At 32.9% G+C, this 14,681-nt stretch overlaps 1 protein-coding gene across 1 annotated transcript in view; it reads left to right on the forward strand.

The window, feature by feature from the left end:
- The first annotated feature begins 5,492 nt into the window (after positions 1–5,492).
- Positions 5,493–14,681, forward strand: part of LOC110458096 (von Willebrand factor D and EGF domain-containing protein-like) — a 34,001-nt gene continuing 24,812 nt past the window's right edge. Inside the window, exons 1-4 of the mRNA XM_021509667.1 lie at positions 5,493–5,533; positions 5,657–5,869; positions 11,271–11,435; positions 11,562–11,576. Coding sequence (XP_021365342.1) covers positions 5,503–5,533; positions 5,657–5,869; positions 11,271–11,435; positions 11,562–11,576 — 424 coding nt within the window. The 5' untranslated portion in view covers positions 5,493–5,502. The remainder of the gene's footprint in view (positions 5,534–5,656; positions 5,870–11,270; positions 11,436–11,561; positions 11,577–14,681) is intronic.

The raw sequence follows: 14,681 nt of genomic DNA on the forward strand, positions 1-14,681 counted from the left end.
TAACAGTATCGATTCCTATCGCAGCAACTAGATGTGTGCTTTGGCCAATAAATCAACCTAATCCCGTGAAAGCAAGACAAAAAAATATTATGCTTATAAGATTTAATCATCAAAATAATTAAGATAACATCAAGTATATGCCCGCGTCAATATAAATGACACGCCATGACATATGTATTATTTCCGAATAGCATACATTCACTTTTACAGTGACATTGTTTTTGTATGTATAATAAAGCTTTGATTAATGTATAAAATACAGCAGACAATAAAATATGCAATCCTTGCGAAGGAAAATATATAATGCAATAACAAATATACAAGACTGACTGCTAGGTTTTTCTGTCTTCTTGGGTTTCTCCATCCTGACAGATGTTAATTAGTTACCAGTAGTTGCATCACGTCATCAATAGTAATGCATTAAACAAGCATAGTGACGTCAACAATAAACAATAGCAGAGACGTCATGAACAATATTAGGACCGCGTAAATCACGTGCATTCAACAGACTATGAAAATTATTATGCATTAAAGCTGGATTTGACGGCTTTATAAATATTTGTTCTGTAAGTTCTCGAATCATCACAATTCAGCTAAACATTTATTAAATAAAAACATCATCCTGAAAACATTAAAGCATATAATTGACAACTCTTAAACACCTTTATTCATTATCAAAAGTGTCGCCCTTTTTATTGATTGTATTATTCTATTGTACATGTAACCACGAATGCACGAATAAAACGGATATATATCTCAATAGCAGTAACAGATTTCTTTTTAAAATAAGATTCAAGATAAAAATGTCAAGTGTTTTAACTGATGTTAGAGAATAATAAGTATCAAAATTAAGCAATTTCATCAGATTGGTTATTTATATTGCGATTTTGCTCTATGTTAATATGTTTTACAACCTGTTCAACATATTTCGGGGAAAAAATACACTTAAGGTATTACTTTTGATAATTGATAATGTTCTAAAGTATTTAAAGTATCTGATAACATTAGAATGAGAAATTGAAACTGTAATATGATGACATCTAAGTATATCATAGTTATACTAAATACTTTCTTGGCTGTGCATTCAACATTGTGTTATTGTTGTAATCAGCAACGCGTAAAATATCGTTTAATTTAACAAGCGCTAACAGGCAGGTTTTACAGATTATCCCCTTCCTAGTAACGCTACGGCCGAATAACATTTGTTATCTAGCAGGAAGTTGTTGCGTAATGAATGCGTCATCAACTTTTGTATCGACCTCAATTGATATGTAAATAAAAAGATGAATTTTAAACCTATCTGATTGATTTCTTATAATCTGTCAGTCGTTTTAGAGTAACAGACTTATCTAAAGACATGTTCTTTGTATCATTGGGATTATCCCCCGCTGAAATTTCGTCAATTCATGGTTACTTAACAGGTATACAAACAGTTGTTGACCAGACAGGTTAAGACTGCTAGAATTTTTGTCATATGTTCCTCGTACAAAGCAACCTACCCTTAAATTGCTTAACAGAAATTATAATAACTCAAAATATATTGAAGTTCAGCAATAATGTCGTCTTTTATATATAATGAGAGAACAGATATTTCGGTAAATTAGCCAAAGCTTCAAAGATTTTCCTATACATAAGCCAGCATCCTTCATGTTGCAAAGATAAGCAATCACTTCAAGAAAGATGATTCGAACTCCATAATTTTCCTTTAGCCAAATCACGCTATTCAAAAGAATAAGTTAATAACAATTGTTTCAAAATAAAAAATACAAGGTTTGACAATATTGTAAGACCAACATACTATCCATATAAATTTTTATGAAGTTTCCAAGCTACTTTCCAAATAGAACCAGAAACCGTTTGAATTTAGGTGTAGCCTTTAGCAATGTTCGTAATACAAGGACAGGAAGCTAATGCAGTTGAAGGTTGAACATGATGAGCGCATGATAGTTCCTCTAGAGTTCTCGTAAGGTTTTTTTAAGTTAAACATGAAACCGGTTGGACTTTTGTCACTTCGATGAATAAACAACAGAGTTTCGAGTGTTAAAAAAATAGCATGGCTAGTCCGGGATTCGAAACCTTGACTTTTGTTATACTATCGCTCTAACCGATTGAGCTTGGTCAACGGGAGTGTCCAGGACCAACTGTGCTACAATAATATACAAACGGAGGTAACTATTTACACGAAAACAATCGAAATTAAAACAATAGTGTGTTGGTAGGAAAGCCTATTGATTTTATTTTCGAAGGAGGTTGTGGGTTTTTTGCGATATAACGCGACATTTTTGCGAAATAACGCGAAACATTCGCGCTATATTGCGAAACCTACTTAATAAGATAAGATAACTTTGTTTAAAGAGGATAACAATTAAGGATTATACTTTTCTTCCGAAAGGTCATCTATTATATACATTTGACTCATAGGTAAATAGCATACCTACTACATGTAACCATAGCATCCTATCTCACATATTAATGTCTCTTTGGAAACTCAGGATACAAACACAATGTAAAATCAATTTGATATTTAAATTCAGATGCAAGTTTCAAATTCCAACATCATTGATATTATGTTCAACAGTAATATTTTTTAACACACAGATCAGATACAAAGCATATTGCACACACGCACACACTCACACACTTACACNCCCCCCCCCCCCCCCCCCCCCCCTATTTGATATAAAGTCTTTCATTTGTTCATATGTATATGTTAATGAGATTTCTGGAAATAAATTATACAAGTTATTGGCATGATTTGAGTTTATTGATTTGTCATCCGCTGTCATATCATTCGGATAGTCAAGGATAATGCGTCATATTTTTTTGAAGTTTAAGTATAGAGTAAAGATGATGAGATAATGTTACCCCAGATTGTGCAGCAATAATCGAAATGAGGTTGTACTGGTTTCTTCCTTATAGAAAATAATCCGAATATGTAATTAAAGCTAATTTTAAATCTGCGTAAAAGACTCAATAGTAAAATTATACACTGAATTTGGGTTGACTATAAATAATCCTGTCCGCTTAACATATCCAACATCTTATCACTTTTTACATATTCTATACAACTTTCATTGGCTCTAACCTTAATACCGTGTGAGCTAACAAGTGTTGTCTTCGAATAAATAGCATATGTTTTGTTTTACTTACATGTATATCTGTTCTTATCTTGTTTGCAAAAGCATTGCTGTCTGTATAACTGACTTTGTATGACAGGATATTGTTGCATTATCAGCAAAAAGGTCTGTTCGCAGTCGTCTACAGTAAGATGTAAATCACTAATATATATGAAATATAAAAGCGGGCCAGAATTGTTCCTTGAGGAACTCTTTACAAGTCGAGTAGATGAGGTTTATTCCTCTATTCAGCCTGTCCGAAATCTAGTATAAAGATAAGAAGAAGGAAAGTACAGTAATGCTTTGAATCCAAAGTGTTATTTTCTGAATTTCTGTATTGGGATGTTAAAATCTACCATGTCGAAAGCTTTCCAATAATCGATATATAAAATTGCTTTGAAATTTCCTGTGTCAATAGCAGAATGCAAGTTATCAATTAACGCCGGTTGCAGTGTTTGACAAGAATACTTTTGTCTAAATCAAGATCGAAAATCGAATATCAACATGTGTTTCAATAGATAGTTTCATAGGTGTCCGATATATGCTGTTTAGACGGATGTATCATTTGCAGGACTGGAACATTCCGCCTATGAGTTAACATTCATCAGTACTTGTACAAAACATCATTTGTAAAAATGTCATTAAAAGCGTTGCAATCGCTTTCATAAGAAGTTTCGGATGATATCGCGAAAATTTCGCGTTTTTACGCGAAAAAAACCCTCCCGAGTTTACACGGTCATTACATCCATATGGCGCAGCAGTGCTAAGAAACCTTATCAAGATGAAGTTTCTTAAAACACAAAGAGTCATAGACAGAATTAAATTCTCAGTGAGGTTGAAATGTTGACATAAACATTGACTTCTGCACAGTCCACTACCAAACGATGACCATTCGTTCGTTGTCGTAATTGTCCTTTTGTTTTGCCAATCTATATTCATTAACCAGCAGAAAGCAAACTCATTACCACAGTGATTGGTTGTTTTGCAATTCTGGGGTCCAACATTTCTTAAACAATAATCCCTTTTTGTAATACCATTAATAATGTCAGAAATTGCATCCCCTTAATCGTGAATTCAAGTTCTGGGGGAAATCCTACAGGCATAGTTCGTGAAATAAAGCACACGTGAAAGTTCATTACTAGTTCTTAGCAAAAAGTGTTTTTAAATAGTAGAAATTAAAAAAAAAGGGAAATGAAATGGTTTTGATGTGCACTTACACTGAATAGTAAATTGTAGAGCTCTGCTTCCGAATATACTTATTAATGGAATGTCAATTCCAAATATGATTAATACTAAGTTTAATAGATAAAGTAATGTTGGCTTAGCGTTGATTGATAAAACTCATGTACAATAAATCTTGTTATATTACTCCCTTTTAATTTGTCAATAAAAAATGAAACAAGCTTCAAATTCATAATTTTGATGGTGGTTAACAGCTGATGATTACTATATATTTTTATTACAATTATTACAAGAATCGATGATGAATAAGGCGTTCGCAGTAGGAAATGTTTAAGAGTGAGAGAGGGAGCTTATTTGTAGAATATGTACATATTTATAGCGAAATCGCTTATCATTCTTACACATGAAAAAACGAATATCGCACCTAAATGTGTCAAATAAGTGAAGATACAATGATCTATTGCGACAGGAGTGATCATGAAGTTTGATATTGTGTTTGTCATGTGGACATTGTTGCTAGGAACGCATGCTTTAGGACTATACCCCCCGGGTTTGTAGACTGTAACTGATAACGTTTTCCTAGTGTTATAGAAAAACCTGTTGCTATACATTCAAGCACTTTTAATCAAACGCGTTATTTTATTTATATGGTAAATAAACTATCAGAGATAGTGATAGGGAAAAATATGAATAGAGATAGAATACTACAGGATACAAAAATATTGATATAATTACATAATGACTTAAATATCAGAGAAACATTTTCATTTTTGATTGTGATACATTTATATCGAAACAAATCCTAGAAACCAAAATGATAACATAATTTATTTGGACCTTTTTATTTCTCAAAAATTAGATAATTTGTGAAGTTATGCAATAGTTTTTCATTGGTTTGCTTTTATTTGTTAATAAGTAAATAGTTGAAAATTGGTAACGGTAATTTTGAATAAAGGTAAAATAAAAGATTTTACATTTCAAAAATATTTGAAACACCCTGCCTAAAGTATGATTGTATGAAAACGAATTATGCACAGCCATGTTGAATTTGATTACTCGCTGTTATCAGGCGAGGAAAGGAGAGTATTGATTTGTATATGTCGTAGTGTGTACGTTATTCATTGGCCGTGGAGTTGTGTAGCCCAGCATATATAAAGCATACACTTAACGATACTTGCACCAGTATATGCTGACAGTATGCAAGATGATGTTTTTACTATTTCTTCTCGCAGTTGGTAAGTCTCCGTTGGTACTTATCCTTCCGTATATCTGCTTATATATTATGTTAACATTTCAAAATTTAATGATAATTTGTTTTGAATATGGATTTGTTAATAAATGGTAATTTAACATTGTAGGATTTCAACATGGAGAGGCAGATCCATGCGTGAACTACACAGAGTTACCGTTTGCAGACTTCAGATTTGTGCACAATATGTACAATACAGCAGATGAACCGGTGAATGACCGCTACTTGAAATTTGCCTGGTATCGGGCTGGGGAGGAGGACATGCCAACAACCGTGCCAAAATTCACATCCTGTGGAACTAAATCTCCAATATGGCTCAATGGTAAAAGAACTTTCTTCTCGTTTATGTTGTTTTTAATACTTTATTACCCCATATGATATCAGGAGGTGTAATGATAATAGCTCAAAGATCACTTCCATATATACAATGTATATAAAAAAAATCTTTTATTATTGTTTTGGAGGTATAAAGCTCTTCTAATGATTTTAAATCAGTCATGACTTCCTGATTGATTTAAACTCTTCGTTAAACCTTGATTTTGAAAAATAGATTTATACGACTTAATAGACTGATCAGACACAATCAAAGCAAACATGAAGCCCAGTCGAAAGAAACTATCACGAAGTGATATATTTAACGCCACATAGAAAACAATCTGAGTAGTATGGTTTAAAATACTTGTATTGAATATAATGAACCCTGTCCATCAATTCAAGTTTGTGGTCTTCCAAGTCTACCAAAAATTTAAACTTAAATCATGTTTCATAATTTAACACTAGTAATAAAAACGAAATTCGTGACAATGTCCTGGCATTAGCGTGTTACATGTCACAAGAAGTTTCAGCTATATTAACCGACAAATTTGAGTACCAATTACCTCCTTACTCCTTCTGATTATCGGTCTTCTACCGTGTTAATATAACTGAAAATTAAGTTTTAAAAATCATAAAGACAAGATTTTAGAGAGGCGATTTGCTACTCCAGAGCGTGTTTTAATACGTAATTTTCTGAAGTAATATTCTGGGGATAACCCTACTACGTTTTGATATTTGCAACGATATATCGTGAATTAATGATTATTCCTTGGCAGCTTAAGCTTGTGTCATATTTGATGGGAGAATAACTAATTGTCATTTAAAGGAAACAAAAAAAAGCACAGACCAAGACAAATTGGTCTTCTACTATCATTATTCTTGTTCATAAGAAAGGTATACGTAATGACCCTAATAACTTTCGATGCAGCAGTTTAATAAGCTTAGTAAACTTTTTACTTCTTTACTTAACAAACATATTTTAGATGTTTGTTCAAAATATGATATTTTAACAGATGCTCAATTCGGATTTCGTCCCGAAATGAGTGCGATAGATGCTATATTTGCATTAAATTCTATTATAACAAAAACGTTGTCATCTAGGAAAAGATTGTATCGCTGCTTTGTAGATTATCGCAAAATGGAAGTAAACAGTAAATTCAGAAAAAACAAAGATAGCTGTTTTCAGAAATAGAGGTCGTATTAAGGACTGAGAAACCTGGACATATAAAAATAAAATTGAAATTGTAGACGCATTCAGCTATTTAGGCCTGAAACCTAGATTTAACAATAAAGTTAATCTTATTCAGAAGCAGCTTGCTCACCAAGGTCGTAAGACTATGTTTGCTCTTTTTCCGAACTTTTTAACTTCAGCCTTAATTTTGAAACTTAAGTTACTGCATCTATTTGATACTTACGTTTGTAGTCTGTTGAATTATAGCTGTGAAGTTTGGGGTTCTTTAATAGGTTTGGATATCGAAACGGTGCACTTATATTTTTGTAAGAGTATCTAAAAGATGAAGAAGACTACTTGTAATGCAATGGTGTATTTTATAATGTTTCAGGAAGTAAAAAATGGTAAAATAATTGTTCAAATTAATAGACACGAAAAACTATACTCTTAGCACCGATAATTCCTTAAGCAAAAGTAAAACAGGCAATTGTTTTAATTAAGTAAATAACGTAATTCACTATCTATTTTCTCTTGACTTTGGAGATGTATGGACAACACACTATACTTACAACCATAAAAGTATATTGTGCCTAATAAAGCAAATGTTTTTTTTTTTTATCAAAATCAACATTATTTAATTTGTTCACTTGAGTCTTCAATAAAATATAACTTATATAAGCATTTGGCAAATCGTTTTTCCCTGTAGTATTATTTGACACAATATATGCAAAAAAAACATCGAATAACTTACATGTACATATTGAGACTGAGCGATATAATGATATAGCAAGAGAACAAAAAATCTGTACTAGATGTAATTCAGATATAGAATATGAATATCATTTTAATATAATATGTAATAGGTATCATGACTTACGATTGAAATACATAAAACGGTTTTATTGGCGTAAACCATCTGCCACGAGGTGTAGTATATTAGCCCAAAATTAATAAAAACTAGCATAATCAAATTATAACCAACATATATACAGTTATTTACAACCAAATAAATTCATACAATATACACAACATAAATACCACAAAGTCCACAATCACACAATGCAATCTTTCACTCACTCCTAACAATACATAGACCCCCGGTTTACATTTTACAAATAGTTCACCCTACATCAATAAATATAACTTATAGAGTCCATCAAGTGATGTTACAGTCTCTGCACATGTATTCCACAGTATCAGAGGACACCGTAGTTATATGGTTCACGCGTATCCAGGAATGGCGCGTATATGTCACTCAAGACGGAGCTCACGACTTCTCTCCATATTGGTGAAATCATTCCAGGTTGAATCTCAGTTACAATTCAAGGTCGACTCAAGGTCACACCAGGGTTACATCCCGTTACAGCCAAACCGGCTCCTACAGAAGGTCTATCTATGGTCGGGGTCACATAAAGAGGTTACCTACAAGGCATAACCAATGATATATAGTACCTAATCTAGCCCGAATGTCTAGTACAACACATTAATATATATGCCTTGAGTATTTCTGACGGTCTACACTTCTTTAGGAAATACTAAATTCCCTAGTCAGGTTTTTAACTATAAAAGCACATTTCTCACTCTGGTGATCAACTACATGCACACTAGTTATATAGCATTAGACTATACTTATAATAAAAACCCTTATTTAATAAGCATTTAATATACACTCTCGTAAATACTCGCATCAACTTCCAGGTAACTTCATCCGGACACACAGTCCTCCACAATATTTTAGCACACAGCCTCATGGACACAGTCCACACAAACACAGGGCACACTGTCTCACAAAACAGCTTCGAAGCACACAGCTTGGAATTCATATATACAAGCACACAGCTTGGAATTTATATATACAGGCACACAGCCATCATTAGCGCCCAGCTAATACATATTGGCAATGGAATTGGAGTTCAGGCACACAGCCCTCCCAACACCCAGCTATCCATGTAGAGATACAGGCACACAGCCATCATTAGCACCCAGCTAATACATTGTATAGTTGAGCCCTAGACCACAACCTTCACTGTCAAAGTTATGTCCGGTACTACCCCAATCTACATTGGGTACCTTGTAAAATACCTGGTTATTGCATGCCTAGCATGTGTTCCTCACCTTACCTGAGTTACCTGAGACACCTACAGTCCCAACACTGGCCAAATCAGTTTTCCAACTCCTGGGTGACAGCACGTGCCCTACACATGCATGAATGAACTGTCACGGTTGAGTAACCTCAATAGTACACACTATAGTAAACACTGTAGTAAGGAGTATTTTGACACCAACTGTGAGTAAATTTGTGTAACTATTTTTATGTGTGAACAAAATGAAAAATTCTTCGTACATAAGGTAGATATATTTTTGAAGCTAATAAAAGTAGTAGTTTAGAGTAAAAATGAATTCTTATTAACTAGTTATGATCATGTATACTCTACTGTAATATATGATTCGCAAATAATCCATCAATTTTATTCATATCAATAAAAGCTTATTGTTGTTGATGATGATTGAGAATGATATGAAAACTGGGGATGCTGATGAGTGGATATAATGATGATGATGATGATGATGATGATGATGATGATGATGATGATGATGGTGATGATGGTGATGATGATGATGGTGATGTTTTTGGTGTTGATGATGATGATGATGATGAAAATGATGATGATGATGATGATTTTACACTGACATTGACTTATTAAGTCACTATTGCTTTCTTAAATACAGTAGTGTGAAGTTTATATGACGCAAAGTGATAATCAATTTTCAATTTGCATTGATCTTTCCGTAAGATAAATTCACCGGAAAACTTTTCAATCGTAAACGTATACCCATGTCTAAGTAAATGGTATGTACGACTCTTATGTTTGGTATCAACATGGGGTACTATGACGTCACATAATAGTTCGCTGTAGCGACGTCCGCTATATGCGTACCCGCCATAGCGATATCACATCAATAGAAATACATAATTATGGTCTTAAGGTAAAGAGTACTATTTGTTTAGGATTTAGAATTACTATAAATAATATTATTTTTAAAAAAAATCTCTGTGCGGAGCAAATTCGGGACCATCACATTACTGATCCAAAATACTATAAATTTCAGAACAATTGTTACAAATCAATGCGTAAATTACATTACTAGACTTACAATTCATATGTTTTTTAACCTTAAAGTTAAAACCATTTTTTAACTTAACATCACTTCCTTCTATAATAAGGTTACCATTATGAGGTGTATTACATTTTGATACACATGCATTAAGATGATTACTTTCAAACCTTGATCTAGTTAGATTACATTTAAGATTTTCAGGTTGTCTTTTCCTGTTTATTAAAGCACAACGATCCAAAACTTTTTTCCTACGTTCGCTGCTTCCTTCAAATCTTCACATCTGTTTCGGATTACTGGAAATATGTTGAAATTACTAGGGTTGAAAGTTGAAACAAATGACATTATAGGCATATTATCTACAACACGAGTGCGGGCTGTAAAAGGTGCCTTTTAAATTGCCATACTTTTACCTTTTTCAACAATACTCTCAGGATATCCTTGAGATTTCAAAAATGTAGAAAGTTCATCAAGCCTTTTCTTCTTTGTAATCTTATTTCTCACTATAGAAACGATACGCAGCGCTAAATTGAAAGGAATATTTACTTTAGCATGCTTAGAATGGTTTGAGTAAAAATTCAGATAATAATGAAAATCTGTAGGTTTTGTATATAAATCAGTAGAAACAGTATTGTTTTTCAAAATGACAAGCACCTCCAAAAAGGGTAACGAAGACTCCCTCACTTCCATAGTATAACGAATAGAAGGGTGCAAAGAATTAAGATCACTAAATAACTCATCTACACACAAGTCAACTGGCCATATGATGATCTACTTCAAATAAACAGTCTGAAGAATATCCTTGACGAGATGAAAGTAATTATGACTCGCTGTTGAGAATTTTTCTTTTTATATTATATATATATTCATATAAAGAAAACATTGAGAAGTCCTTGTGTTGGAATTAAATATAAAAAATAGAACAAAAGACAGAGATAGCGTCTCTAGGCCTTTCTCGGGTTGATTCCCCGTTCATCAGGAGACTGATATTTATATATATATATAATATACATATTTATATATATATATAATTACAGCATACAAACACTTAACCGTTGTTCGTACATATCATGCAAGTGCCTGTTTTAAAATGTTTTTGTTTCATCTTTTATTAATCAAGGAACAATACCGACGGTTTCTGCAAGGGAAGTTTCACGAACAGCTTGCGTTGTGGTCGAACCACTGTCTTGCGTACAATCCTACACCATCAATGTCAAGAATTGTGGCAAATACCGTGTCTATTATCTTGGCCATACTGAAGGATCCGACCAAGGCTATTGTTTCGGTAAGTGATCTAAAGAATAGTCAATTAGTTCGCTAACAGTTGTGAATGCATTAAAAACAATTTTCAATCTTATGAATGATATATAAGTATGGTTTATTTATTCATACCTAGTTTCTTTCTTTTTAGGTGAGGGAGAGTCAGGTAAGAACATCTTCTCTAGATTAATCACTATAATTTCCTCAACTTAGGTACTGATAAGTTAGGTGGCCTAAGCTATCTGATCTTACGATTTGGTAAGCTCAAGTTCAATATATCGTTTGCTTGCTTGTTCTTTCGTTCGTAAATGCTTCTATCGTTTTCCTATTTCCAATCATTCACATCATTTATTCGTCCTTTGTTTATTTATTTCAATTCATTAAAACAATAATAAAAGTTCTTTTTCAATCAAAGGGGTTTTCCATATTACTAAGGCATGAACGTGAATGAAGATTCCAAAGGAAACACTTAAATAGGAAGATGGATAAAAAATGTTTTGTTTTCCATTCGATCCGGTTGTACTTATTACAGTCCATTTCAGAACCGACACTGTGGAAATTAGGATAAAGCCAAATAAAATAAATAAAACAATGGATGCGATTTACTCAGTGACGTCAGTTTTTTATAATCTTGCCACAAAATTCTTCATGATAATATACAAAACTGTAGTTTGATACTCTTTTGGAACGATTCATGTTGAAAAATTGACTAGAAACAATATTTTCTTTGCGATTTTAATCAGTAATAAATAAATCCTTTACTGTACAACCATATAGTGTCCTAATGTGGGAGGAAATCGGAGTACCCGAAGAAAATACCCACGTGGTAGGGCAAGTTATCCCATATCTTTACACATCCGATCGGGGAATCGAACCTCGACAGCTTTGGTGAAAGGTGAGTGCGTTATCCACGGCGCCACCTGACCACCAATATATATATATTAGTGCATCTAATATACTGCAAATAATTGATATATATATATAGAAATATTCAATTTAAAATATTTAAACTAATTATTCATAACATTTTGCTTATGTTTGGTTTGTCTATTACTCTTACTTAACTTTCAGTGACAAATAATATTGGTATTCTCTATGTCGATTTTTATCGATTCAATTAGCTTTACGTTCCCTGTTTCATCAATTGTTGTTTCAAATATTTGATAGCTACTATAGAAAGTTCAGTCATACCTTATTCTGTTGATTCCTGTGTGTTATTTTGCACATAAATATTTTTTATATGATGATATGTCATATTTACATAATCAGTACCTGCTCCATTCCATGTTTTACCTTTCATATGATTAATCTGTGAATATATATTTTTTTTTGCTTAACACAGGGGTCAAAATAATCATGCAGCCAATAAAGTTGTCAAAGCATCTTTTGACATTTGCAATTTTCTGTCCCAAGTATAAATAAGTTGTATGCTGATTTCGTTTGAAATATCGTCAGCGCGGATAATCCACGTTTTATCTCGTAATCTTCCAATTACTAATATCTTTCCTTTGAAATGCGAGGGGTATTTCTTGTACCCACACGTGAATATTTTTCTTCAATTCATAGTTGCCTCAATTAATAAGTGTTTTTCCCATTTCCATCACATACAAATTTGCCTTCTTAAAAAAAAAGAAAAAAAAAGAAAAGTAAATATACTTTTTTTCATGTGTTATCAGATATGATGGTGCTAACCTTATAATCTGGTTGAACTTTGCACATAATAGGCGCTCTATGGCAGCGTTGCGTCCATGAATGTATTATCTGATAAATTAAAAAACATGATAGGTATCCGATTTGATTTGAAAAAAAAATCCTCCGCATCCATTTGATAATTCATCACCGTAGTTTAAAGTTTAAAGCTGACAGCGCAAGTCAAAAAGCTTTCAATTGGGGTTTTTTTTTCAATTTTTTTCTTGTTTTGAGATCTTTCCCGTCTCTTCCGACTATCGTTTCTAAAGAAGTGCCGACATTTTAGTTTGTCCTTGCTTGGTAACGAATATGGGTCTCGCTGCTTATAAAATGCGCATAACCTGTCAAACCGGTTATCATTCTACAACTGACCGTCTTGCAATTCAATGCATCGCGCACACTGTCGGCAACCGATATCGAAAATGAAACGCACTCACCTGAATACTTTAAAACACTGCCGCGCTGGTTGTTAATTATGGCACATTCTCGAAAATTGTGTATCTAAAATAAAAGGTATATTACTGAAAATACTTCTATAAATCCCATATATAGCATCGGTCTTTCACGTGCATAGAACTGCACCAACACACGAAAACTTTATTATGAACTCCTAGTCTTCATCGTGTAGACGCTTTCCAAGCAAAACAAGTGCGAAATGAAACACTCCCCGGTGTGTAGTCAACAATGTGAAATTTGATAATTGAAACGTTCTCATGGAAATGATTGGAATTAGTATTGGTTTAAACTTTGTTTTATTCAAATTTTGTTTGACAATACATCGAAATACATGTTTTATAAAACAGAAAAGGAAACAAAAACAAGTGTTGTGACACTTATGTAAATTTGTTACCTGCTTAGTAATCAGCTTTTCAACGCATAGCTACAAGAATGAAGTAATATGTACAATAGAAGATTACAGGAATAGGGGAGGGGGTAATGGATTGGTATGCAGTGGAAACCAGGAATGAATAACATATCAATATACATATGATCATCAGATGGTAATATCATATTGCTCTATTGCAATGAGTATGTGGAACACGATTCTGTAAAATATAACTATGGAATAGTAGATGATAATGTCAGCAGTCCTGTAAATGGACGCTCGAAAAAGGTTAAAATGTATATACAAGTTACATAGAATAAATCACCATTAAATCAACTATTGACAAAATTAGTATGTCACAAAGCACCGCCATGATTATTAAAAACGTTGCAGTTCACATACTAGCCATCACACTTATCAAATATACACTTTCCCGCCTCGTCCCTGGCTCGTCCTGCTCTTTCAAGGTAACACATCACTTTATCAAACAATCATAATCATGGCGAGATAGTGACATAATATGGTATAAAGAAATGCAATGGCAAAATCACTGAATAAGCATATAAATCCAAATACATTTTAAAACATAGTAGTAAAACGAATGCAACACAACATACATATATATATATATATATATATATGTCAAAATGAAATTGTTAAGGACTATTCGTTTATTTGAAATCTTTTAGTTTTGAGTATATAATTTTGGACGGCTAGAAAAATCGCAGTGTTTTCTTGATGGGTTAGAGTGTCATC

The sequence above is a fragment of the Mizuhopecten yessoensis genome, unplaced genomic scaffold (assembly GCF_002113885.1).
Source record: "Mizuhopecten yessoensis strain PY_sf001 unplaced genomic scaffold, ASM211388v2 scaffold1171, whole genome shotgun sequence".
Classification (NCBI taxonomy): Eukaryota; Metazoa; Mollusca; class Bivalvia; order Pectinida; family Pectinidae; genus Mizuhopecten; species Mizuhopecten yessoensis.